Here is a 26,086-nt window from a genome sequence, read left to right as displayed (position 1 = left end):
CTGAGTTTAAGAGAGGTTCCCAAGTACAAGGAATTCTGGGAAGAATTACAGGGTTCAAAAGGTCTGAAGTCTGTTCTAATCCTAGCTCTGCCACCTCTACTGTGTGACCTCGGGTGAGTGATCTCCCCTCCTGGGCCTCAGTTCTCTTCCAGTAAAATGATGGGGTGGACCAGACCTGGTATGAAAATAAACACACTTCAGAGAATTCCTTGGCAGTCCAGTGGTTAGGACTCGGCACTCTCACTGCTGGGGCCCTGGGTTCAATCCCTGGTATGGGAACTGAGATCCTGCAAGCGGCCAAAAAAGAAAGAAAGAAAGAGAGAGAGAAAAAGAAACAAAGAAATGAAGAGGGGGAGAGAGAGAGAGAGAGAGAGAGGGAGAGAGAGAAAGAAAAGAAGGAAAGGAAGGAAGGAAGGAAGAAAGAAAAGGACCTGAGTGCATTTGACTACCTACCCTGCTGTAACTGGATGGTGTCCTCCTTCCTAAATGCTTAGGGGCAGGGTAGATGCAGCATCTAAGTAAGCTGAGGGGAGGGAAGACAGTATGTGCCTACTTCTGTCTGTAAACGGGAAGGCCCAGGATGTGCTGCCCCTCGGGTGAATGGTCAGGGAGCGGTGGAAGGCTGAAGAGGGCCTTGCCACGATAAGGCCCTCCCCAGATGTGTCTTTGCCTCTAGGTTTGCAAAAGAGACGACTCCAAAGCCCCAGCATCTTGATGGCGCTGCCAAACATGACCCCCTGTTCCCCATTCAAACCCAATACACCCCCTCATGTCTGCCCACCTCCGTCAGAGGGAGAACCCAGGGAGAAAGAGCTGGTGGGGGGCGGAAGGTGGTACAGCCTGGAAAAGCACTGTGGGTCCGGGCTTCCTGGAAGGGCCCCATTTCAAGCTTGCTCAGAAAGCACAAGTGGGGAGCTTCCTGGTCCCCTGCAGCAGTTTCTTAGGGAGGACAGTGGACTTGGTGGACACAGGCGTCCAGGCCCAAAGGCTTCCTGGCTTCAGTCCAAGCAACTGGCAGGTTCATCCTTCTCCCCAGGGCCCTGGAAACACCACTTCCGGCCCTCCAGCCCCTGCTTGGGCTCTTCCTGGCTAGATGTCTCTGCCCAAGCCCGCCTTCCCTGTGCAGAGCTTTCTCCCTCCCTCACAACCCTTATTTTGCTCTCTCAGTCTCCATATCTATTTCTTCTCCCTCCTTCTCCTCCTCCCCTGCCTCTCTTCTCCTTGCCATCCCTCACCAGCCCCAGAATGGGTCTCCCTCCCTTTCTCCCTCTCTGACAGTATCTCCCCCTGCCTTAGCTCTCACCCCTGCACCTCTTTCTTTGTATTCCTCTCGCCCTCTCCCGGCCTCGCCAGCATCTCTCCTCCCCCCGCTGGCTTCGACCTCCCCCAGCCTCCCCATCTTCAGCTCAGTCTCCTCCCCCTGGCTCCTCTCCCCTCCCCTCAGCCTCACCCCACTCCCTGCCAGCATCCCAGGGTTTCTTTCCACCCTGGGGGTCTCTGTGCCTCTCATCCTCCTCTCTACTTGCCTCCTCCCTCATCGCAGGTTGAGCAGGCACCCATCCTTTTCTGCCCAGGCATCCCCGCCCCCCAACGCTGTCACCGCCACTGTCTCTTCCTCCTCGTCTTCTCCTCTCCCCACCCTCTCCTCTCCTCTCTTCTCCCTGCCCCTTTAAATCTGCCTGGCCCAGCCTCCCCCGTGATGCTGGGATGGAGCAAACATTGATTTGCGCTGGGATGGAATCAGAATTTTGATTTTTTTTTTCCTCTCCCAACCATAAGAAGAAGAAAATAATAAAAACACCCCCTCTTGATAGCCCCCTCTCTCTTCCCATCCAGCTCCCAGCTCCTCTTCCTGACCTCCATCCAAGGCAGATTTTTTTCCCCTACACTATTCTCATCTCCCCCTACCCCTGCCACCACCTCGCGCGCCCCCCACTGCCTGCTCCTCCGGCTGGGGAGAGAGGGGACTCTCTCCTGCGGCTCCCCCACCTGGGCTCTCCGGGTTGGAGCAGTCTCTCCGGAAGGGGAGGGGGCTTGTCTTGCCTGGGCGAGGTGGGAGTGGAGGTATCCTGCCATGGATGCTGTGCCTGGGAGGCAGCCTGAGCCCCAGTCCACATGGTGAGTAACCTGCCCCCTCCCTTCTGCCCGTCTGCCCATCCGCACCCTCGCCTTTCCCCTGCAGAGCCTCCCCCATCCTTTCCCCCACCAAATCCTCTGCCCACCTTGCTCCGATCTCCCCCCTATGTTTTCAACCCACCCACACCCCCGACCTTTGCCAGGGAAGCCAAAGAACCGGGGTAGAGGGGTCCTGACAGCAGCCAGGGAAGCGGGTGGCTTACGATGCTGCCCAGCCCCCTCTCAGGACCCCCCCCCACACACGCAACTGTCATCCTCACTCGATGCTTTGGGGTTCCAGGTTGGAGAAGTGGCACTCCTGCTTGGGGTTAGGACCCCAAGCCCTGGGAGGGGCTCTCTACAAGAACGGAGGATGGGGGAGCCCCGTGCCTCCAAAGCTTGGGAGCTGCTGGAAGATGCTGCTGAAGGGTGGGGGGTTGGGGGGCGGTGCTGAGGCTCCGGAGCCACTGGGCCAGGGAGCGACGGGCAAAGAGGAGGGGCCTCGCTCGCCACTTCCCCCCTCTTTCTCCGCAGCCACTCAGGATGAGGGTCCGGCCCTGCCTGCCCGCGCTGGGCGCCCCCTGCCTGGCCCCGGTCTAACTGCCCCCGCCCCCACGCCTCGCCCGGCTCCCAGGCCCCCAGCCGGCTTCTCCAGCCCCAGGATGCGCTGAGCCACCGGGGGGCTGAGGCCGCGCCAACTACATGCATGTCCCCCGGGGGCAAGTTCGACTTTGACGACGGGGGCTGCTACGTGGGGGGCTGGGAGGCGGGGCGGGCACATGGCTACGGCGTGTGCACGGGGCCCGGCGCCCAGGGCGAGTACAGCGGCTGCTGGGCGCAGGGCTTCGAGTCACTGGGCGTCTTCACGGGGCCCGGCGGACACAGCTACCAGGGCCACTGGCAGCAGGGCAAGCGCGAAGGGCTGGGCGTGGAGCGCAAGAGCCGCTGGACGTACCGCGGCGAGTGGCTGGGCGGGCTGAAGGGGCGCAGCGGTGTGTGGGAGAGCGTGTCCGGCCTGCGCTACGCCGGGCTCTGGAAGGACGGCTTCCAGGACGGCTACGGCACCGAGACCTACTCCGACGGAGGTGCGGGGCCCTGCCCACTACTGTCTGTCTGCTCGTCCGCGTGCGCCTCCCCGCTGGCCTGCCCCGCGTATGCCTTCCCCAGCCATACAACCCCCGGTGCCCCGCTGTTATCCTACACGCCTTCCCTATCAATATGCGCCCCTGCGCCCATCTTTCTGCCCTCTCCTCCCATCATCACACACGCCTTCCTTATTTGTCTGTCCCCTGCCCGATTTTCCCTCTCCCCAATCTGCCTGCCCTCACCCCTTCCCTGTCTGCCAGAACCTCACACCCCGCATCTACCTAACCCTCACACACACCCTGTCTGCCTGTCCCACACACCTCCCCTCTCCACCTGCCTGTCCCTAACACCTCTGCTCTGCCTGTCCCCTCACATTTCCTCAGTCAGCCCCTGACAGTTCTCTTTGCTTGTCATATGCCATCTATACACCCCCGTCAACCTGTCCCTCACACCCTCTGGACTGTCTGTCCTTCACACACCCCAGCCTGTCTGTCCCTCCCCCTTTCCCCTACCTGCACGGCCCTAATCCACGGATCTCCCACTCCCTGCCTGTCTTCCCTCTACTCTTCCACACCTTCCGACCCCTCCTGGCCTGTCCCCGGCTCCTAGTGCCCTTCCCCGACCTCCACGCCAGTTGCTCCCACCCGACTCTTAGGCTTCCAGGGGCGCATGGGGCTGGGGGTGGCAAGGAGCGGCGGGTCCTGACTCTTTCTCTCCCTCCTACCCCGCCCCGCGCAGGCACCTACCAGGGCCAGTGGCAGGCTGGGAAGCGCCACGGCTACGGGGTGCGCCAGAGTGTGCCCTACCATCAGGCGGCGCTGCTGCGCTCGCCCCGCCGCACCTCCCTGGACTCGGGCCACAGCGATCCCCCGACGCCGCCCCCGCCCCTGCCCCTGACCGGCGACGAAGGAGGCAGCCCGGCCTCCGGCTCCCGGGGAGGCTTCGTGCTGGCCGGGCCTGGGGATGCTGACAGCGCGGCCTGCCGAAAGCGCACCCCCGCGGCCGGCGGGTTCTTCCGCCGCTCGCTGCTGCTCAGCGGGCTTCGGGCGGGCGGGCGCCGAAGCTCCTTGGGCAGCAAGAGGGGCTCCCTGCGCAGCGAGGTGAGCAGCGAGGTGGGCAGCACGGGACCCCCAGGCTCCGAGGCCACCGGGCCCCCGGCCCCGGCGCCGCCCGCCCTCATCGAGGGCTCGGCCACTGAGGTGTATGCGGGCGAATGGCGCGCCGACCGGCGCAGCGGCTACGGCGTGAGCCAGCGCTCCAACGGGCTGCGCTACGAGGGCGAGTGGCTGGGCAACCGGCGGCACGGCTACGGGCGCACCACCCGCCCCGACGGCTCCCGCGAGGAGGGCAAGTACAAGCGCAACCGGCTGGTGCACGGGGGGCGCGTGCGCAGCCTTCTTCCTCTGGCCCTTCGGCGGGGCAAAGTCAAGGAGAAGGTGGACAGGGCCGTCGAGGGCGCCCGTCGAGCCGTGAGTGCTGCCCGCCAGCGCCAGGAGATCGCCGCTGCCAGGTGGGCACCCGGTGCAGAGGCCGTAGCGGGGTTAAGGGGAGAAGGTACCCTGGGGATAAGGAAGGGGGCGATGCCTAAAGGAGGACCAAGACACAAGGCCTAGGGCCCGGTGGGGAAGAGCAGGCCTAGGGCCAGGCATTTGTAGCCCTGGGTATTTGAGGTGTTTATATCTGAGGCTACAGGTGGACGTGGGTGTAACTGTGGGTGGCTGGGTATTTGAGGAAAGCCCTGTTAGACTGTAAGCGTGTCTCAGTGTCTTTTGTGGGGATGTGTGTCGTTGTGTGTGGGAGTAGCAATGAGCGCTGCCTTGTGCCGGCCCAGGAAACCTCTTGGAACTCAGACATGTCGCTAGTCTTCCTCTTCTTGTAGCTGATCCGGCCTCCAGGACTCTGCTGCTGGGAGCAGCAGCCCCCAGCAGAGAGACAGGGAGCGTACATTAGTAACCACATCCAAGCCAGCCCACAGTCTGCTATCATTTCAGCCTTAGGCCTTGGGAAGGTCTAGTTTGTACAGCTGATCTATCCACCTGAAAAGATAGTCCCTCTCAGCTTTGTCTCTTCTGCCTCCCTTAACCCAACGGATAAAGGTTGAAGGGGAGGAGACTTGCCTATAAATGAAATTTTCTTTCTGCAAATCAGATTACATTTCATGCATCAGGAACCTCATTATCTAAAGCAGTGCAGTCCAGTAGGAATATAATGTAAGCCTAGTACATAATTTTGAATCTTCTAGTAGCTGTATGAAAAAATTACAAAGAAACAAATGAAATTAATTTAAATAATATATTTTTATTTAACCCGATATATCCAAAATATTATCATTTCAACCTAAAATCAATATGAAATAATTAAGGAGAGATTTTACATCCCCCCCCATTTTTCTTAAGTCTTTGAAATCTAATATGTATTTTGCACTTAGAGTACATCATTCAATTTAGACTCGCCACATTTTAAGTGCTTAATAGCTGCATATGGCTTGTGACTAAAGAAAACCAAAAATCTATTTGTAAGGAGTTCATAAGCCCCTGATTTATACAATTTACACATAGGAATTTTTAGATATTGGTTTTTCTTTAAAAGGGAGGGCACAGTTGAAGGATCTTGTTTGAATTTGAGAGTGTTTCAGAGGATGAAAAGTCAAGATATGTCCAAATATGCTTCAGTGAGTTTGTAAAATGGGTGACAAGGGGTGTGTGTGTGTGTGTGTGTATGTGAGTGAGTAAACAGGTCATATCCAGAGTAGATGCCTGAACCAGAGAATGTCTATCTGTAGATATATCCGAGTGTCTGGATGGTTAGAGTCCAGGGCCTTAAGCCAGGGAAGGGGGAGGGCAGAGCACCAGGGAGCACTTCAGGCTGGATGGGGAGTGGGCATGTGCAGGAAAAACTGATCTCAGTAGCCAGAAAGATCAGGCAGTGGGAGGAGGCTGGTTGGTCTCCCCAGCAACAGGCCTGGCAAACCTGATTGGCTGCTGGTTGCCATGGAAACAGCAGGGCCCCAGTAGTAGGTGCCTCTGCCAGGTAGCCTGAGCCTGGCCTGATGCCTGAGCACTGACTGGGTCTACTGGCTAGGATTTGATCAACCATACCCTCCAAAGTCAAAAATACAGGACCTTGTCAATGTTGCAGTTTCTTGGCTGCCGACAGAACTCAATGCAACCCAAAACTGTGATCCTCATCCCCTGCCTTAAGCTCTGAGACCAGCTCAGTTTCAGGACAGGGCTAGGCGTATAGATCCCGAAAGCCCTACGACAGAAGAGCAGGGTTATTTGAGATCCCTCCAAGCAGGTTCTAAAGGTCTTGACCCACCAGGTTTGAGGGGAGGAGGCTGACCATATCTCCCAAGGTATATAGAGAGGAAGTAGACCTAAGATGACAGGGGACACCATGACCCTTCTCCCTACCCCCATACCCAGATTGCTTTCTTAGACCACATACGACAGGCCCAGGGCCAGAGGGAGTCATGGGTCTTGATGCATTCAAGCCCCTGGCAAGTATATCTGATTACCTCTACCTCTGATCCTTTACGCCCCACCTTCAGTCAAGATTACAGAACTAATTTAGCAATTACAAGGCATCGGGGTGGGATAGGGAGGGTTGGAGGGAGACGCAAGAGGGAGGAGATATGGGGATATGTATATGTATAGCTGATTCACTTTGTGATACAGCAGAAACTAACGCACCATTGTAAAGCAATTATACTCCAATAAAGATGTTAAATAATAATAGTAATTACAAGACATCTATGATTAACAGCAGAAGGTAAAAGGGAAGGGAAAATTGAGGAAACATCTGACATCAGATGGAGAATTGAGAACAACCAGAGGGGAAAGGATTGATAATGCTTCAAGGTTAAGGGGGGTTGTGGAAGGGAGATTAAGAGCTCACCTCTTAGAAGGTGTAATCACAATGGTGAGAAAGCATGCATGTTAGCAGGGAGAGGGAATAGATAGTAGCAGAAAGGGGAGACCCACCCTTACTCCAGTTCCAGAGCTCAGAAATGAGGAAATGGGGCGGGGGGCAGTGGCAGTGATCGGGGGCAGGGAGAACGATGTGATAACAGAAGTGGCTGAAGAAAACAAGATGTAAAATTCTCATAACAAGAGGTAGCAACACAGCAGAGAGGCATAGCTTGTGAGCACCAAGCAGGTGCAGCCGCAGAGAGATGTGCTAAGAGAGTGAGGCCTCATTTGTCACTGGGAGGGAGCAGGACAGGGATGGAATAACAGAGTTGAGGGCAGTGGGGAGGGCCTGGCCCTGCAGCTGGAGGAAGGGAAGTGTTACTACTGGATGGAATGGTGGAGGGAGTGAGAGAGGAGCAGGAAGGTGTGATGACAGCAAGCGTGGCCCAGATCTAGGGGAGGAAACCGAAGGCCGGCTGCCCTGCCGGGGAAGGGGAGCAGCTGGCAGAGTGTGAGCAAGGGTGAGGAGTCCAGAGGTGAGCTCAGATCTGGGGGTGTGATGCAGTGGGGACCTGGGCCAAGGGACTGGAGTAGGTCTGTTAAGACAGTGTCCCTGGAACCCAACAGGGCAGCAGACGCCCTTCTAAAGGCAGTGGCAGCCAGCAGTGTCGCCGAGAAGGCTGTGGAGGCAGCTCGAATGGCCAAACTGATAGCCCAGGACCTGCAGCCCATGTTGGAGGCCCCAGGTGAGGCGTGGGCAGCCTGGGGCGGGGCCGGGGGAGGGGGTGGCTTCCTGGGGGGCTGGGGGGCCTGGGCATGGAGAAAGGGGAAGGGAATCCCTGCAGGGGACTGGGGCAGGAAAGGCCAGGGTATGAGGATCTACGGGGACAGGGGGTGGGGACCAGGCCCAGCTGTTTGAGGAGCAAAGTAGGAATTTATGAAATAGGGTCATAGGACTAGGGGGTTGGGGTCTGGCAATGAGAGGCTGTAAACCTGGGGGTACCAGAGTCCTGGGAGGTGCCCAGGCAGGGGGATAAAGCTGTAGCTTCTGCAGCCCAAGGCCAGTTCATCCCCTCTGATTCTTAGCTATCCCTGCCCCAGGCCGCAGACCCAGGCAGGACTCAGAAGGTTCTGACACAGAGCCCTTGGATGAGGACAGCCCTGGGGTGTACGAGAATGGACTGACCCCCTCAGAGGGCTCCCCTGAACTGCCCAGCAGCCCTGCCTCCTCCCGCCAACCCTGGCGACCCCCTGCCTGCCGGAGCCCACTGCCTTCTGGAGGGGACCGAGGTCCCTTCTCCAGCCCCAAAGCTTGGCCTGAGGAGTGGGGGGGCCCCGGTGAGCAGGCAGAAGAACTAGCTGGCTATGAGGCAGAGGATGAGGCTGGGCTGCAGGGACCAGAGCCCAGAGATGGCTCCCCACTCCTCGGAGGCTGCAGCGACAGTTCCGGAAGTCTTCGAGAGGAGGAAGGGGAGGATGAAGAGCCCTTGCTCCAGATGAGGACCCCAGGGCGCTCGGAGCCGGAGCCCACAGCCTTGCCAGTCCTGAGGGGCCTGTCCTCGAGGGGTCCTGAAGCCGGGTGCCTGATGGAAGAGGCTGAGGAGGCTGCTGCGTCCGAGAGGCCCGCCCAGCCGGTGAGAGACCCTCCCCTCCCCGACTCTGCCCTGTGCCCTCTGAGTCTCCCATCCTTCCTGGTCCCTCTTCTCCTCAAAGCCTGGCCTCTCATCCTTTCCAGACTTCTCTCTGATCCCCTGAGGGGCTTTGATTTGCACTTAGCTTCCTTTTTGCCTGCCCAGTCTTGGACTATATCCCACCTCAAAAAAGTAGAGAATTTGCAAGCTGGAAGGAACCTTAGAGACCTTCACGTCCAACTCCCTCATTTGACACACGGGAGGACTGAGGCACTTACAGTAACTCACCAAGGTTACGAATAATTAACAGTACAGCCAGAACATCTTTGCCTGCTCTCCTTTCATATCATTTCCGGCTCCTGGTTTCCTACTCCACCTCCACCCCCACCTCCACACTTTCTCTCTTTGGTGCCCAGAAATAAAAAAGGAAAAGCTTGTTCCCTCCCTACCCTGACTCTCCCTCCCTCTCCTGGGAAGAAGAGAAATAGGGAAGAAGGCAGAAAACAGGGAGGGGTGGAGTTTCCCCAGTACCCTCCACTCTGATTGGACTCCAGGCCTTCTCCTGTCTCCTAGCAACCACATCCTCACCCCTTCATCCCCTCTCTGCTTCACTGCAGTAAAGGCTGCTGCTGCCAACGTCTGATACTAAGGCCAGGCACCTTCTGCCTGGGCCACGTGCTGCAGGGAGGGGAGTGGAAGGAGAAGGGAGGATGGGCTGACTTGAGGGAGCCAGAGGGAAGGTGGGGCCCTGCCTGGGAGCAGAGGAATGTTTTGCCATCCAAAGCAAAGGTTGGAGATTTCCCTGCTCTGGCCTCTGAGGAGAGGTGCCTGGGACCCTTCTGCTTTGCCACCTCAGCCAGGGCAGGAAGGTGGGACCCGTCGCTGGACCCGGTCCTCAGGCACTGAGACTGCATTTTCCCCCATCTCTCTAGGGAGCTGCCAACCCGTTGGTGGTGGGAGCCGTGGCCCTCCTGGACCTCAGCCTGGCATTCCTGTTCTCCCAGCTCCTCACCTGAGGCTCCTGCCTGGCCTAGTTCTGGCTTTGGTTTGCTGCCTCTTCACTCCTCTGACCTGCCTTTTTCTCTTTTCTTCCTCCTGGTTGTTTTTTCTCTTTTCTTTCTCTTCTCGCTTCCCTTTCTTTTCTGTCCCCCTCTGGTTTTCTCTCTTGTTTTTTCTTTCCCTCTCTCCTTTCAGATTCTCTCATCCCTTCTGGCTCCGTCTCCGTCCTCCTCACTCCCTTCCCCCCACACCCCTTCTCTCTCCCTTCTCTCCTCTCTCTAGATTGTTTACATATGAAGGGCTTTTCTCGCTCAGAGTCGCTCTCTTCTCTGAGACACACAATTCTAAGTCAGACCATTGCCCCACACCCTCCCTGCCTTTTCTTTAGACCTGAACTTGGATGAGGGTTGGGGTTTGGTGTCCTGAGGAGTCTCCCAGAAGCTGAGCAGAAAGGAAGGAGAACATGGAGAAGGGGTATACTCTATACGGGAGAAGACTGTATCCTGGGCGAGGCACTGGCCGTGCTGCTGGGACTCCCTGACCCAAGGGGCCTGGCGTCCCTCTGAGGCCTAGTGATAAAGCTGGAGGGGGTGCAGCCTCCATCTCTGATGTTGGAGGATCCTACCTCACCTCCAAGCACTGAGCTAGGTTCTTGCCTAGCTCCATCCTTCCCTGAAGGAGATGAGGGGAATGAAAAGTAGAATGGCTCCCCAGCATCTTCTCCCTTTCTTTCCTCAACAGCCAGCCCCTCATCCAACCCCCTAGGGTGGCATGCCACATCAAGAGCAACGTCTAAAGGAAAGAAAATGTCCAATGCGGCCAAGCCCACCCTCTCCCACCTTTCTCTCTCCCCCTAAAAGTTCGTTTGGTTGGTCTGGACTCACGTGTGGCCTTTGATTAAATTTCTAAGGGACCTGAAGGAGGCATTTCTACTGCAGAGGGTTAGAGGCACCTGAGCAAGGACCCCACTCCCCAACTCTGGCAGTAGTGGCTGGGAAGGCATTTCTGGAGAACAAACCAGACAAGCTAATAAGAAATCACAGGGCAGCAGAAGCTGTTTAGTAGTCCCTAAGTGGGTTATATCCCTTCCCCCATCATATCAGAATCTTGTGAAATGGGAAACCAACAGAAGGAGGGGATCAAAGGAAGCCAGTCTCTCACACACTTTCCAGGCACAGCAGAGGTGAGAGTCAAACCCGGGCGAGAGGTGGGTGGAGAGCCCTGTTTGAGGTTGTGGCTGATCCCTGGTACTAGCTTTTCCCCTGGGGGCAGGAAGCCCTAGGAAGAGGGTACTGTAGGGTCCCCAGAGGATCTTTCCTCCCTCCCCTGCATGAGGCAGAGGCAAGCTGCCTGCCAACCCCCTCCCTCAAGGAATGGCCTTGCCTGGGAATGCCCACCACACACAAACTCTTCTTTTTTTCTAGTCAAACTCTGTTTACTCCTTGGCCTGCCTCCCTCTTCCTCCCCTCTCAACCTTTACTTCTAATTTGTATTTCATGGAATTTGGGATTGAAGTTAAACTACAACAGTGCCACCAACACCAAGTCTTGCAGGAAAAAAAATATACAAAGAAATTTAACAAAAAAAAATATATTAATAAAAAATTTCAAAAAAAGGGGGGGGAAATTGTCCTCTCCTTTGGGTGTGATGGCTTCAAACCAAGCTCTCAGAGGCTCTCCGGGTAAAGGAGCCCTCTTGGGGACCCCCAGGCCTGTTATTACACTCTCGCCGGCCCTAAATAGTTAAGAGTTCTTTCCCCTCAACTCCAAACCAGGAAGGCCTGAGCTAGAGGATTCAAGACTGCTCTGCCGGTCGGCTCAGGAGGGGCGGGGTCCCGTGATGGGGGCGGGGAGAGGGAAGGACCAGACCAAGTCCCAACGCTCGACGGGGCTAGTACCAGGAAGCGCTGTGGGGAGAGGAGCGGAGTTGAGACTGAAGCCAGGTGAGGCTGGCGTTAGGGCTGGCGTCCTGGTGTGGGGAAGCTGAGGCCGCCTGAGAAGTGAACGGCGGTTCCGGAGGAAGAAATAGCGCTGGGCTCTAGAAGGAAGGGAATGGCTAACCTAGAGATGGGAAACCAGGTGTACACTGAGGGAAAAGAGGTGGGGCGGGGGGGGGGGGCGGAAATAGGCGGGGTTCCGGCGCATGCTCGGTAGCAACGGGCGTGGAGTGGGGCGGGGACGCATGCGTAGTGGAGGTCTCCTCCCGCGGTGAGGAGGGGGCGGAATTTGGGGACCCGCGTGGGGAAAGGGCTCAGTTTTAGGGTAGCGGTGGGACCCAAGCCCTCAGGAACTTGGCACAGGGCAAGCCTGTGCAGAAAGGCCAGACGCTTCCAGCCAGAGGGTTAAAGCCCTCTCCGCTCCCGGGCTTTGCCCCCCAGGATGGTGGCGTCCTCGTCCTTGCTGAAGCTTCAGGATCTAATCCAGGAGATTCGTGAGGCCAAGACCCAGGCCCAGGAGCGGGAGGTGATCCAAAAGGAGTGCGCCCACATCCGGGCCTCCTTCCGCGATGGGGACCCTCTGCACAGGCACCGCCAGCTGGCCAAACTGCTCTACGTCCACCTGTTAGGCTACCCCGCCCACTTTGGACAGGTACCGGGCAGGGATGCCTCCCTTCTAAGTTTGATGAGAGAAGCTAGTGGAGCACCGTCTCGGACCCCCTCACCTATTTGTGTCCCGATTTCTTTATTCTACAAAGCTTCTGAGCCCTCACAGTATGCACCGCAGACCTCCTTCCGCAGTATAACCCCAACTGGTCATCAGCTGGGCTGAACCCTTCATTCTCTGGCCAGCGCCATTCAGGGCACTTCCTCCTCTCTTCCCATCCTCCTGTTTCCTTGAAACTACCCACTAACTGAATCTCCTAGACCTCTCTTCTTGTTGACGGGAGGGTCATGGGATATGCTGCCCTCACAGATTAATCTGGTGTAAAGGAGGAAGATGGAAAAGGGACATTAGTGCCTCTGGTTTCACCCTTGCCCCTTCCTGGTCTGCCCCCTTCCCTGTAGATGGAGTGCCTGAAACTGATCGCCTCCCCCAGGTTCACAGACAAGAGGGTGGGCTACCTGGGGGCCATGCTTCTACTGGATGAGAGGCAGGATGCCCACCTGCTCATTACCAACAGCATCAAGAAGTGAGAGAGTTCTGGGAAGCGCTTGGAATCAGGGAGATGGGAGAGTGGGGAACTGGGAAATCCCAGGGGGTTGCCTGCTGTAGGTACTGGGAAGGGCTGGGTTTTTCAGAGGCTTGACTGACCATCCTCCCAAAACTGTGCAGTGACCTGAGCCAAGGGATTCAGGCTGTACAAGGCCTGGCCCTGTGCACTCTGAGTGCCACGGGCTCTGCTGAGATGTGCCGGGACTTGGCCACTGAGGTGGAGAAACTGCTCCTGCAGCCTAGCGCCTATGTGCGCAAGAAGGTGAGATGGCAGGTTCTAGGCACTTGCGCCTCCAGAAACTGTCCCCTGTCTGCCACGTGGCAGAGGTGTGGAGGGCAGTCCATCCCAGCAGACCCCTGCCCCTTCTGAGACCCCTGACCTCTGCAGGCTGTTCTGACTGCAGTGCACATGATCCGGAAGGTCCCTGAGCTCTCCAACATCTTCCTCCCACCCTGTGCCCAACTGCTTCATGAGCACCACCACGGTAAGGCCGTGGGGCTCCTCGTCCCCTGCCTCAGCTCTGGCTGTGGACAGAAGGGAGACGTGGGATGGGAACAGCAGCTCCTGGGAGAAGGGTAGCACGTGCACACAAACACACGCACGCAGTAGACTCCCCTGTACTCCGGCCCACCACTCACTTCCCCCACCCTGACCCAGGCATCCTGCTGGGCACCATCACGCTGATCACGGAACTCTGCGAACGAAGCCCTGCGGCCCTCAAGCACTTTCGAAAGGTGGGCTGGTGAAGGGGCGGGCCCCGGGCCGGGAAGAAAAGGGCAGTAGGGTTGGAATGGGGCTGAAGATCGAGAGGATTAGGAAGGATGCTCAGACCAGGCACTGCCCTCTCTCCAGATGGTGCCCCAGCTGGTGCACATCCTCCGGACTCTGGTGACGACGGGATACTCCACAGAACACAGCATATCTGGAGTCAGCGACCCCTTCCTGCAGGTGGGCTGACCCTTCCCTGCTATATCCCTAGAACAAAGAGCTTAGTAAGCCCATGGCTAGTGGTCGCTTCCCAGAGAACACTTGGGCTCAGTCAGTGTCTTGGGCGGGAGGGTGGCAGGCACCAGGTTCTCCCAGGACCATTGTGGGGAGGGGGATGCCTGAAGGCCAGAAAATCCAGTTTGGTAACAATATGTTTAAAAAGCCTGTCCTCAAATCCCCTGGCCTCACACACCTCTGAACCCCTCCCAGGGCCCAAGGGACCAGTGGAGGTGGGGGGAGGGCCAGGGAGGTTCTCGGGAACCAGCCAAACCCCTCACAACGCTCTCCTCAGTGCTGGACTTTTCTCCTCAGCCCCACGACTCCTTCCCCTAAGAACCACCCCCACAACCTTTAACCCAATTTCAGGTCCAGATACTTCGTCTGCTTCGGATTCTGGGCCGGAACCACGAGGAGAGCAGTGAGACCATGAATGACTTGCTGGCCCAGGTGGGGGTGGGGTTGCCAGTTAAGTGTGTTGCTCTGTGATCCCACTGGCCCTGCGCATCCCTCACATGACCACTCACCATGCGGTGGCCATATGATAACGTCTCCATTTCCCTCTGGACCGGGATCTCCCTGAGGACAGGGACACAGTCTGTCTCGGTGCAGTAGCCCCTGGCACATAGCGGGAGCTCAGGGAACCTTGTTAGCTGTTTGAGGGGTGATATGATGGAGACCTTTCAGAGACCTGAGGAGAGGACGGAGCCCCTTAGAATGCATCTTCTCTCGCATCCACACAGGTAGCCACGAACACAGACACCAGCCGAAATGCGGGCAACGCGGTCCTGTTTGAGACGGTGCTCACCATCATGGACATTCGCTCTGCAGCAGGCCTGCGGGTACCCTTCCGTATGCCCCTCCCCCCTGGGGCCCCTCCCACCCGCCCCAGCCAGGCAGAAAGGTCCTGTTCACTGGTTTCTCCTCCCCACCCTGGTCATCCTGTGCCACGCAGTCCCCACTCCTGAATGAGCAGGTTGCTCCTTCCCTGACTGTCCCCAACCTCTGCCTCCGTAGGTTCTAGCTGTCAACATTCTTGGCCGCTTCCTGCTCAACAGTGACAGGAACATTAGGTAATAGGCCCAGGTGTCTGGCTGGGCTGTGTCACTGAGCCCTGGGTCCTCTGCCCTCCTTCTTCCAGAGTCTCCGGATTCACCAGCCTCTTATTCCTATACCCAGGGCAGGACGGGGTGGGGGAGGGCTGGCGGCCATGGCATGACAGGGCCTCTCCTGCTCTGGCCAGGTACGTAGCCCTGACGTCCTTGCTGAGGCTGGTGCAGTCTGATCACAGTGCTGTGCAGCGGCACCGCCCCACCGTGGTGGAATGTCTACGGGAACCTGATGGCTCCCTCAGCCGGTGAGCAGGACAGAGGAACGAGAGGGCAGGGCAGAGGGCCCAGCACCTGGTGGCCAAGACCCAGGCCAGCTCAGAGCAGCTGGAGAAAGGGGACTAAGGAGACAGGTGCCTGGGGAAGCGGGGGCCTGAGGCATGTCATAGGGTGACCTGGGTTACCTTGTATAAACACACATCTCTCCTGCCAGGCGGGCCTTGGAACTGAGCCTGGCTCTGGTGAATAGCTCCAACGTGCAAGCCATGACACAGGAGCTGCAGGGTTTTCTGGAGTCCTGCCCCCCTGAGCTACAGGCCGACTGTGCCTCAGGCATCCTGCTGGCAGCAGAGAGGTGAGGGGATGGGTGCTCAGGAGGCAGAGAGGGTGGAATCCAGGGACCGTCAGCACCAGGACTGAAGAGCCGTATGTCCCCTAGGTTTGCCCCAACCAAGCGGTGGCACATAGACACCACCCTACGTGTGCTGATGACGGTGAGGCGGGGGCTGGACTGAGAGCTGGGCGGGAGCATGCAGGGTTCACCACACTGACTCAGCCACGTTCACCCCTCCAGGCAGGCACCCATGTGCGCGATGACGCAGTGGCCAACCTGACCCAGCTGATTGGGGGCGCCCAGGAGCTCCATGCCTACTCTGTGCGCCGTCTCTACAGCGCCCTGGCTGAGGACATCTCCCAGGTACTGCTCCCACCACCAGGCCTGGGGCTGCCCAGCGCTTCCTGGGCCACCTGCTCCATATATCTGATTCCCAACTGTTTTTCCCTCAGGGTCACAGCTCTCTACTTAGCAGAGGAGACAAAGACAGAGCCCTGTTTGTAGTTAGAACACCTGGACTTCCGTCCTGGCTCTGACACCTACTGTCTGTGCAACCACAGATGACTCATTTACCTTCATGCTAGGTCCACTCAGCATTCTACCCTGCCTATCTCCCGGAGCTGCCTTGATCAAATGAGATAGATAAAAGCTCTTTCTGCATGTATTAGGTTTTGCTTTTTTTTTTTTTTTTTTTAATAATGTGGGATCTTAGTTCCCAACCAGGGATCGAACCCGTGCCCCCTGCATTGGAAGCATGGCATCTTAACCACTGGACTGCCAGGGAAGTCCCCCATAGGTATTTTTTGGCTGCGTTGGGTCTTTGTTGCTGCGCATGGGCTTTCTCTCTAGTTGCAGCGAGCGGGGACTACTCTTCGTTGCGGTGTGCGGCTTCTCATTGCAGTGGCTTCTCTTGTGGAGCAGGGCTCCAGGGCACACAGGCTTCCGTAGTTGTGGCATGCGGGCTCAGTAGTTGTGGTTCATGGGCTCTAGAGCGCAGGCTCAGTAGTTGTGGCGCACGGGCTCAGTTGCTCCGCGGCATGTGGGATCTTCCCGGGCCAGGGCTCGAACCCATGTCCCCTGCATTGGCATGCAGATTCTTAACCGGTGTGCCACCAGGGAAGTCCCCGGTTTTATTGTTACCTTGAATGCTGAGTGAATTCACAGATGCCAACCAGTATCTATAGCCCCCTTTCCATATTACTTTAGTAGGCTAGGCAGAAACCACCCGCCCCTTCCTCAAGGGAGGACCCCCCGTAACTTCTCCCCATCCTTGCTGCACCCCTTGTGGTTAGGCCATGTAGGTTTGTTTTTGTTTTTGCATTACTTTCTGAATTTTATTCTAGGATACTTTTTTTAATTGAAATATAGTTGATTTACAATATTGTGTTAGTTTTGGGTGTACAACAAAGTGATTCAGTTATACATATTTTAAGATTACTTTCCATTATAGGTTATTACAAGGTATTGAATATAGTTCCCTGTGCTATACAGTAAATCCTGGCTTATTTATTTTACATATAGTAGTTTGTATCTGTTAACCCCATACTCCTTATTTATCCTTCCCACTCCCCCTTCCCCTTTGGTAACCATAAGTTTGTTTTCTATGTCTGTGAGTCTGTTTCTGTTTTGTATACAGATTCATTTTTATTACTTTTTAGATTCCACATACAAGTGATATCATACAATGTTTGTCTTTCTATGTCTGGCTTAATTTAGTACGATGATCTGTAGGTCCATCCTAGGCCATGTAGTTCTGAAACTTGGCCACCAGAGGGCAGAGGAAGCCCAGGAGCCAGGACAGAGCTGGGAGCGAATTAACAAAACTGCTCATAACTGCTCCCTGTGCTGAGGCCCCTCCCTTTCCCCACCCCTCCAAACTCCACCATCTCTGCACTGCCTAAAGGATGTCACAGGGTCTGGAAGTGAGGAGGGGACATAGACACAGGCCCATCATGTTTCTTCCACGCAGCAACCGCTGGTGCAGGTGGCAACCTGGTGCATCGGGGAATATGGGGACCTCCTGCTGGAAGGGAGCTGTGAGGAAACTGAGCCCCTGCAGGTAGGTCCTGCATTGAGGATACACTGAGGAGGGACATATCAGGGGAGGCAGGGCTGGCCCCAGGGTCACTCCCTGTGTCCCCCTGGAAGGTGGAGGAAGAGGAGGTGTTGGCACTGCTGGAAAGGGTGCTGCAGTCCCATATGTCCCTGCCGGCCACCCGAGGATATGCCCTCACAGCCCTCGTGAAGCTCAGCACCCGGCTCCGTGGGGACAACAAGTAAGAGTGGGTCCCAACCCCTCCCACAGAGCCTCTTCTTGGTACCTCCATTGAGAGATGTCCCTTCACTGTGCCCCCCAGTTTCTGAGTTTCTGTCCAGGCCCACACCCCGATCCCCACTCCTCCGTCCTTAGCTTCTTACTTTTTTTTTTTCTTTTTGCGATACGCGGGCCTTTCACTGTTGTGGCCTTTCCCGCTACGGAGCCTGTGCTCCGGACGCGCAGGCCCAGCGGCCATGGCCCACGGGCCCAGCTGCTCCGCGGCATGCGGGATCCTCCCGGACCGGGGCACGAACCCGCGTCCCCTGCATTGGCAGGCGGACTCTCAACCACTGCGCCACCAGGGAAGCCCAGCTTCTTCCTTTCGAGCCAAGAATCATGGGTATCTCCGTGGTCTGTGGGGCCTCTTCCTTTCTTGCCGCATCCTGAAGGTGAAGGGCATGGCAGACGAGCCTTCCCACTCACGCACCACCCTGCGGCCCAGCCGCATCCGCCAGGTTGTGTCCATCTACAGCAGCTGCCTGGACGTGGAGTTGCAGCAGCGGGCGGTGGAGTATAACACCCTCTTCCGGAAGTATGACCACATGAGGTGTGCGCGCCACTCTGCCGCAGTGTGGGACCCAACCCCTGGCCCGCTCCCCACTGTCCCTTTCTGGGTGGAGGGGTCTCATCCTCACCTGTGTCCTTCCTCATCCAGTCAGCCTCCTACTCACAGTTCACTGAAGCTAAGTGGGCTTCCCACCATCCTTGTTCATCTGAAGGCCAGCAAGACTGTGCCGCCTTAGGAAATCAGAGGGGCACTTCTGACCCACCATGTGCCCAGGACTCCCCGTGTTCTTACCCCTCCTCCCACGTGCCTCTTGCGCAAAGCCCAGGGTCTACCCAGAGGGATACACCTGCATTCCATCCTCCCAGGGCTGCCATCCTGGAAAAGATACCTCTTGTGGAGCGAGGTAGCTCTCAGGTTGATGAGGAAGCAAAGGAAAGCAAAGAAACAGCCCAGCTTTCGGAAGCAGCCCCTGTCCCCACAGAACCCGAGGTGAGGAGGCCGGGAGTCCCAGGGGGAAGAGTATGGTCCAGCTTCCATACCCAGCCCTGACACTTCTGCCCTCTCCCCCAGGCCTCAAAGCTCTTGGATCTGTTAGATCTCCTGGATGGCCCTTCTGGGGACGCCCAGCACCCTCCCCCTCTGGATCCCACCCCAGGAGGCGCTTTGATACACCTCCTCAACCTTCCCTGTGCTCCCCCACCCCCTGGTAAGCCTCAGCAAAGGGGAGATGTCTTAAAGAAGGGGCGGTGGAAACAGGCTGCTTCCCCTTCTAAGCCAAGGACAGGTTGATACCCTCTTCCCTGCTGTGTACCCCCATCACATCCCCATCTTAGTAAAAGGCTTCATTACATCATGCCAGTCTCCTCCTGGACACCCTCCAGTATCTTCCCTTTGTTCCAGACTTCTTACCCTGGCCTGCGGGCCCTGCTTCCTCCCTGCCCACCTCACATGCTTTCCCACTACCCGCTCCACTGGCCCCCTCTCAGCTCCTCAGGCCCTCTCACCTCAAGCCCTTGGCGTTCCTATTCTTTTCACATGGAATGTCCTTTCCCCAGCACATCAAAATGACTGGCTCATTCTCAACCTTCAGGCCTCAGCTAAACTGTCAGATGCCTTCCCCTACCTCTCCTATTTCAGTTAGTTCCCCCCAGTTATCCTGGCATAGTTTGTTTCCTTCAGAGCACCAATTACAGTCTGTGATTATCTTTCATGTTTATTGTTTCTCTCCCCCTGACTAGGCTGTGAGCTCCATCAGAGCCTGCATCTTCTCCACTCTGTCACTAGCATCTCGAGCAGGGCCCTGCACCCAATGCGTGCTCGTTTAATTTTTATTGAATGAGTGAACCGTTATCTTCAGCCCATACGCTGAGCCACTTCTTTCTCCCTGCTGTAGCTCCCATCCCACATCTCAAAGTGTTTGAGCGCGAAGGACTACAGCTGGATCTTTCTTTCGTTCGACCCCCTGGAACCCCTACTTTGCTGTTGATCACTGTCACTGCCACCAACACCTCAGGGGGTGATGTCACCCACTTCACCTGCCAGGCTGCTGTGCCCAAGGTTTGTAGAAGACTGGGATTCAGAGGTGGCCTCGGTACTCTAGGAGAAAAGGCCACTAAGTAGAGGAGGTGGGTGGGGGAGAGGATGAGATGAGAAGGGAGTGACTTGCAGAGACAGGCACTTGGGGAGTTATGGGAAGAGGGTTGAAAACTGTTGGGTGTGGAGGGGTTACCTGAGCCCAGCCAGCTCCCTGCGGTGTGCTCCATCCAACCTCCTGTGCTCAGAGTTTCCAGCTGCAGCTACAGGCTCCCAGTGGGGACACAGTTCCAGCTCAGGGTGGCCTTCCGATGACCCAGCTCCTCAGAATCCTCAATCCTAAGAAGGTGAGCTCCAGGAGCCCCTCGAGGCTAAGACCCAGTGAAGGGGGAGTCACTGGCGCTTACCCTGGTCTCTGCTCTCCTATTCCTAGGCCCCCTTGCGGCTGAAGCTGCGCCTCACCTACAACCACTTTGGCCAGTCGGTGCAGGAAATCTTTGAGGTGAACAACTTGCCTGTGGAGACATGGCAGTAACTCGGCCTCCACTCACAGCCTGAAACCCTCCTGTGTCCCCAAGCCCAGGGGAGCCGCTATCTGAGGACAGCCAGCAGGTGGCACTCTGGTCTGTACTTGCCACTGGGGTGGGGGGGCTGCCCCCAACCCTACAAATAGTGAAAGCCCAATAAAGCCTGAGGGGGGAAGCCATATTTGAGGTAGAAAACGTATGTGAAGCACAGCCAAGGAAGAGCCTTCTTACACAGGAAGTAGGTATCTTGCCCTAAGCCTTTGGAACTGGTTTCAACAAAGAAAGGTTTTCTTTTTACCCCTTTCCAGGTTGGGGGGCAAATGTGCCCCTAAACTTCCACAGGAGGCACTCTACCCTCTGGGCCAGGGCAGGGCACAGGGGCAACATCAAACCAGAATTTCTAGATTTCTAACAGGGACTCCCACCCATTTCCCCAGCCTTCTGCTATTCCCCATACCCCAGGGCAGGGAAATCCCTGCTGCCTCCCCTCATCTCTAACTCAGCTGTAAGGCGGTTTAGGAGCCGCTGGCAGAATCAATGGCATCGACCAAGGGAGGGAGGGTGGCAAGGGATTTTCCTATGCTTAACTACTGATCACGGCTAAGTGGAAATCCTATAAACACGAGCGGAAATCAATGGAGGCTGCTTAGCGGCCAGGGGAGAGGGGCGGCCCACAGATTGCATCTGACGGATGAGGGAGAGGGGGCAGCCAGGGAGGGCTCCAGGAAGGATAGCTGAGGGTAGGGGGAAGGAACAGGCGGAGCTGGAGAGAGAGGAGTCACCGTGGGAAGGGGAGCCAGAGAGGAAGAGGCACAGTGAGCCCAGGAATGAACCTCATTCGACCCGGAGCTTTCTTCCCCATCGGGCAAGTGACACCCTAGCCCAGTGTCACGTCTGGATCTTCCAGTCCCCTAAGGCTTCTCTTCGGAGCTGTACACTTCTAGCAGGCGCTGATAGTCCTGAGGCCGGAAGCGCTGTAGGTACACAATCAGCTTGGCAGGTGCCGTCTCCTGCGCCAGCACACCTACAGGCAAAAGGAGAATGAGCAGAGAACCAGACAGAGCCGAAAATGCTTTGACTCTCCCTGCCCACGCAGCTGGACCCCAAAGTTGTTTCCAAGGCAGCACTGGGATTCCAAACACCGTCCAACCAGCTTCTCTAACTCGCCAGCCCACTCCCTGATTAGCCTAGGGAAGCGGGGCCTAAGAGGGCCACTTGAGGCAGGAGTGGGCCTGGGAAGCCAAGCATGAGCCTCTCCTCCAGCAAGAAGTGGTGAAAGGCACTCAGGCACCATGAAGACAGAGGGTGCCTCAATAGCGACTCATTTCAATTACTGCGTCTGCCCCCCAATCAAGATTAAAGCCTATCCAGCCAGGCCAAAGCTCATTAGCTTGGTAATGAAGCACATGCAGAGATGCACACAGAGACAGAAACCAAGGGATGTAGGAAGAAGAGACGCAGCTACAGCCATGGGCTGGGATTCACGGGGAATTCTAGCCTGTGTGCTGTGGAGTCACAATAAGCCAGTGTCTGAATGTCAGTGCCGGGCAGCATGCCGGGCAGATAGCAGGGAACTCGCTGTGGGTTTGCTGGGGAGGCAAGAGCAGCATTCCAGGGCTGTAAGGCCCGACGGCATGCACGACACTATACTCCTGTGGATGAACTGTGTACAAGGGAGCTAAGCCTGGGAATGGAAAAACTAATCTGCTAACGTTTGCCCCGCTGTCACATAGACACAACGTTCTCGCCTTTTACTCAAGCCAATAGGACAAATAAAATGAGGATTTCGTTGTAAAAGTGAGAGGACAGGAGTTGGGGGAAGGAAGGATGGATGGAAAGATGGAAGAGGAGAACTGACAAAGAGAACTGAAGGATACTTGCAGTGACTAGAGGTATGAGAACTACATGAGACAACGACTGGGATGGATTAGAGACACATGGAAGGATTCAATCCAGGTTCGACAACTACTGCAAAAGAGGAAACCGGATTTGATAGAGCCCTAAGCAAACCGGGTCCTCTAGAAAATTGCTAAAGTAATTCCCCAGAAATAGCCTCGAGACCCTCCCCACTAACTGGCCCAGCGGATACACCCAGAAGAGGAGCAAGGGAAGCACAGAAGGGCCTGTCTCCCTCACCAAGCATGCTGCTGAGGCTGTGGATCTTCTCCAGGGCAGCTGGGACTTCGGCCTCCTCTTGCACCAGGGCCTCTACCTCACCCACAGCGTAGCCAAAGTCAGCTGTATCCAGGTCCACCCTGAGCGGCCGCTCCTCTTCATCAGCTCCGCGCGGCACCAGTTTCCAGGCACTACGCTTAGTCACAAAACTAGCTACTTCCTGCAGCCCCAGCGGGCCCAGCACAGCAGCCACGCCTCCAGCCCCCGGGACTTCAGCCCTCAGCACCTCACAGAGCTGGGCCACAACTGCAGGCTCAGCTGTGAGTTCCATGTACTTAGTGTGGGGTCCTGAGACACTTGCTGCTCCGGGACATTTGAGCTCCCATCCACTGCCCTCTCGCTGTCGGAGCCAGTAGTCTGCCCGCATGAGGCTCAGCTCAGGGGTGTCATAGTAGCTGTCTCGGAAAGTGACTCGGCGCTCCAGGGTACCCCCCAATTCCTGCAGCCGCTCCTCTGTGCCAGGGCTGGGAACGAACTTTCGCTCCACTTCAATCAGGCCCTGGGCCATGCTACCTGCAATCAGTCAATCAACAAACATTGGCTGAGCTCCCAAAGACCCCTACCCCCGGAAGAAGTTAGGAAGCGCACACACTGTCACAGGGCTCTCTGTTGGGGGCCCTTCCTCCCTGCCTCTGTGATGGATGGCCCCTTCTTGTCTCTGATGTTCTAAGGTTCAGCAATAGGGATAAGTCTCCAGTTAGACCCCTTCCACTGCTGAAAATGCCCTCAATCCAAAGGGCTCTCTAGAAAGCAGGTGTAGCGGGTAGCGGGTGTCCTTTCAACGCGCCCGCTAGACACCATGCTACCCCGGGAGGACGGCGGCTCACTGCCGGTGGCGACCCCGCCCAATCCCCCCACAGCAACGGCCAGCGGAGCCTCGGGTCTCACCTCAAAGCCCCAGGATCTCCCTCTCGCGGGACCTGGAGAAGGGGGAAGGGAGCCCACGCCACGCCCGCGAGGAATGCCGGGAGCAGTTCCTGGCCCCGGACCTCGGCCCGGTTCTCTGCACACCCGGGAGATCCCGGCACGAGCGGCCATATTAGGCCCGCTGTGGCGAAGCCGACGGCAGGCCGGGGCCCGAGAAGCCTGCTAGCTTATGGGAGGCCGCAACCTCCGCGGTGGACCGAGAGAGAGGCCATCTCCCTGCGCTCTGCTTCTCTTCCCAGACCCCTGCCGCTCTCGGGGGTGGGGGCGGCCCGGCTCTCAAGCCGCCGGCTGAGTCGGCACCCTGGGGTCCGGGTGCATGATGGGAGATGTAGTTCCAAAGGGAGACTTTGCTTTCTTGCCCCACCCGTCGCTATGGTGACAGGAAAGCTGCGATTAACGCCAGCGGGACTCGACCTAAAGTTGGGAGAGTCGGATGGAAAAGGAGCTGAGGCCCCAGTCCTGTCTCCAACCCCCTCACCCCGTTGGCAGATGGGCCTGGAATACAAGCCACTCACTCAGACGCTGTCCAGCAAATATTTTATTAACTAGTATGGTGTCCCACTGAATGCAGGCCAGTGGGAATGAGCTAGGTTAAAAAAAAAAAAAAGGATAACTAAGACCAGTACAGTTACTCTAGACTCTGGAGTTTTAAAGGGGAATTAATACATCCCCATGAATGTTCAGGAGAAGGGTGGATGGGAGACTTTCTGTAAGAGGAGGAAGTGATATTTTGGATGAAAACTAAAGACATGATAGGATTTCAACGGTTGGAGACCAAGATGGTGACAGGAACAGCATGAGCAAAGGCTCAGAAGCTGGAGAGCACCTGGCCCATGTGTAAGAGGAAAGAAATGAATCTAGAAATACACTTGAGGGCAGGTTGGAAAAGGTTTTGAATGTCAGACTGAGGAGTTTGTCCAGTGGCCCCTGAGCAGGCTTTGTCAGGAATAGGAGAAATACTTATGTTCATTTAAAATATAGGAAGACATGAGAATGGCCCTTTGCTTTGGGAGACAAAATAGAGAAGGCTTCTTCTCCTTACTCCCTCCCAGGGCTATGATTAGCTGGAGGCATCAACTGCATGTCTGATTCTTTGAGTAAGGTAGCTTGCTGAAGAACAGTTGGTCTTGTCAACTCCTGGGCCTGCTCCTAGGATGGGTGCGAAGTGCTAGGTTCTCAATACCTGTCCTCTCCCCAGTATGTTTCTGGAAACACGTGACCCATGGGAGGTACTGTGGAGAGGACACTGGTTTACAGACATGGCATCCTGAACTTGGGATCTCTTTAAGGTGTACCCCGCCACATCCTATGACAGGTACCAATGTGCAGAGAGGGGAGGGACCCCAGCCCCTAATTCCTTTCACTGGCCTGCTTTTCATCTGTCCTTTGCTTATCAGTTTTGTTGCCCAGAGGAAGAAGACTTAATCTCTTCTGTGAGTTATAAAGTCCAGTCCAGTAGGGCCAAGGCAGCAGTTTAAGGAAAAGGAAAGACCAGACTCCAAAGCTAGACAGACCTGGAGTTGAGTCCCATCTTCACTTTACTGGTGTTTGGCATTGGGCTAGCAACTCCACCTCCCTAAACCTCTGTTTTCTCTTTGGTAAAATGTGGACTGTGTCACAGTTAAGTGTGAGGAATTCAGTGACAAACTGTCACATCACAGAGATTCAAAATGTTAGTTTCTTTCTCCTTCCTTTTTTCCTGTGAACTCCAGGATTTTTTTCTTTTAAGAGAAGTAGGCTATAGCAGCTAGTGTGAGGTCTGGAGTCAGACTATCAGGATTTGAATCCTGGAGGGGTCACTTATTGGCCGTGTGACCTTGGGCCAGTTAATTAACTTGTTTGTGCCCTGGTTTCCTCACCTGTAAAATGAGACAAGTTGTGAGGATTAAATAAGTTAATATATGTAGAAGTGCTTGGAACTGTCCCTATGCAGTCAATTAATTTTAGCAGCTATTGTTATTAGAATATAGGAGAGCTTATAGGAGCTGATAAACTGAAGATGAGGATGGGGAGCCAGAACCTCCCCTCCCCCCACCCAACTCTGGGGACTCTGACCACGTGGAGGAGACAGAAGCTCCCAGGGACCAAGACTAATTGCTGTGGAAGATAAGGTTCTAGTGCCCAATTGGAAGGGACAGGAACTAATAAAGCAAGAAGAAGGGAGTGAAGAAAGAGAGATAGGCCTCGAGTGGCTCCGGGAAGCTGGCAGAAGCCAGGACTTGCTCTAGAGCTGATTTAAAACAAAATTACAAAACACGTGTGCGATTTCTGCAGGCAGAAGGAAGAGGAGGAGAAGACAGGAAAGTGTTTAAAGGAGCCTGCCCTCTTTGCAGGCACCGGCTTGGACCTGGCCCCACAGTCAAGCAGGTGGCCGGGACCGCTGTCCGCCTGTCCTCGAGCCTCGGGTCCCGCCCACAGTCCCCCCAAGCAGGCGGACACAAGCTCTAGAAACGGGGGGCCGGGGCGGGGGCGGGCGGACTACAACTCCCGGCATACTCCGCGGCGGGCGGGCCGCTGCACCTGCTCAGTGGGGCCGCCCCGGGCGCCTGGGTATTGAT

General features: G+C 56.3%; 3 protein-coding genes across 8 annotated transcripts; 2 read left to right on the top strand and 1 right to left on the bottom strand.

The window, feature by feature from the left end:
• Positions 1–1,415: 1,415 nt before the first annotated feature.
• JPH4 (junctophilin 4) lies at positions 1,416–11,172 on the top strand. Of its 2 annotated transcripts, XM_004283156.3 has the most exons (6): positions 1,431–2,118; positions 2,650–3,200; positions 3,940–4,711; positions 7,740–7,858; positions 8,214–8,746; positions 9,676–11,172. In XM_004283156.3, the coding sequence occupies exons 2-6, from the start codon at positions 2,822–2,824 to the stop codon at positions 9,757–9,759; spliced, it is 1,887 nt and encodes a 628-aa protein (XP_004283204.1). In that variant the 5' UTR covers positions 1,431–2,118; positions 2,650–2,821; the 3' UTR covers positions 9,760–11,172. The 2 variants fall into 2 exon arrangements, with proteins under 2 accessions (XP_049562930.1, XP_004283204.1); XM_049706973.1 differs by lacking the exon at positions 9,676–11,172 and having other exon boundaries at positions 1,416–2,118; positions 8,214–9,066.
• Positions 11,173–11,570: 398 nt separating this feature from the next.
• AP1G2 (adaptor related protein complex 1 subunit gamma 2) lies at positions 11,571–20,607 on the top strand. Of its 3 annotated transcripts, XM_004283153.4 has the most exons (22): positions 11,571–11,684; positions 12,120–12,330; positions 12,747–12,871; positions 13,015–13,156; positions 13,283–13,379; positions 13,553–13,629; positions 13,748–13,843; positions 14,249–14,329; positions 14,623–14,721; positions 14,897–14,952; positions 15,123–15,236; positions 15,422–15,562; positions 15,647–15,701; positions 15,782–15,904; positions 17,511–17,600; positions 17,690–17,817; positions 18,301–18,405; positions 18,732–18,855; positions 18,937–19,072; positions 19,760–19,923; positions 20,148–20,246; positions 20,333–20,607. In XM_004283153.4, the coding sequence occupies exons 2-22, from the start codon at positions 12,121–12,123 to the stop codon at positions 20,432–20,434; spliced, it is 2,364 nt and encodes a 787-aa protein (XP_004283201.1). In that variant the 5' UTR covers positions 11,571–11,684; position 12,120; the 3' UTR covers positions 20,435–20,607. The 3 variants fall into 3 exon arrangements, with proteins under 3 accessions (XP_004283201.1, XP_033267486.1, XP_033267485.1); XM_033411595.2 differs by lacking the exons at positions 11,571–11,684; positions 12,120–12,330; positions 12,747–12,871; ... (2 more) ...; positions 13,553–13,629; positions 14,897–14,952 and having other exon boundaries at positions 13,785–13,843; XM_033411594.2 differs by lacking the exons at positions 11,571–11,684; positions 12,120–12,330; positions 12,747–12,871; ... (4 more) ...; positions 14,249–14,329; positions 14,897–14,952 and having other exon boundaries at positions 14,364–14,721.
• On the bottom strand, positions 19,564–24,017 carry THTPA (thiamine triphosphatase). Of its 3 annotated transcripts, XR_007476065.1 has the most exons (4): positions 23,490–24,014; positions 22,563–23,114; positions 20,096–21,450; positions 19,564–19,962 (listed from the first exon to the last, which is right to left on the bottom strand). XR_007476065.1 is itself a non-coding variant. In XM_033411597.2 (3 exons), exons 2-3 carry the CDS (start codon positions 23,107–23,109, stop codon positions 21,338–21,340), a joined length of 660 nt encoding a protein of 219 aa, XP_033267488.1. In that variant the 5' UTR covers positions 23,110–23,267; positions 23,490–24,017; the 3' UTR covers positions 19,564–21,337. The 3 variants fall into 3 exon arrangements, 2 of the variants coding, with proteins under 2 accessions (XP_033267488.1, XP_004283205.1); XM_033411597.2 differs by having other exon boundaries at positions 19,564–21,450; positions 22,563–23,267; positions 23,490–24,017; XM_004283157.4 differs by having other exon boundaries at positions 19,564–21,450.
• Positions 24,018–26,086: the final 2,069 nt, after the last annotated feature.

Source organism: Orcinus orca, chromosome 2 (assembly GCF_937001465.1).
Source record: "Orcinus orca chromosome 2, mOrcOrc1.1, whole genome shotgun sequence".
NCBI classification, from domain to species: domain Eukaryota; kingdom Metazoa; phylum Chordata; class Mammalia; order Artiodactyla; family Delphinidae; genus Orcinus; species Orcinus orca.
Note: the sequence above shows the minus strand (reverse complement) of the source record. Positions and strands in the feature narration are given on the sequence as shown.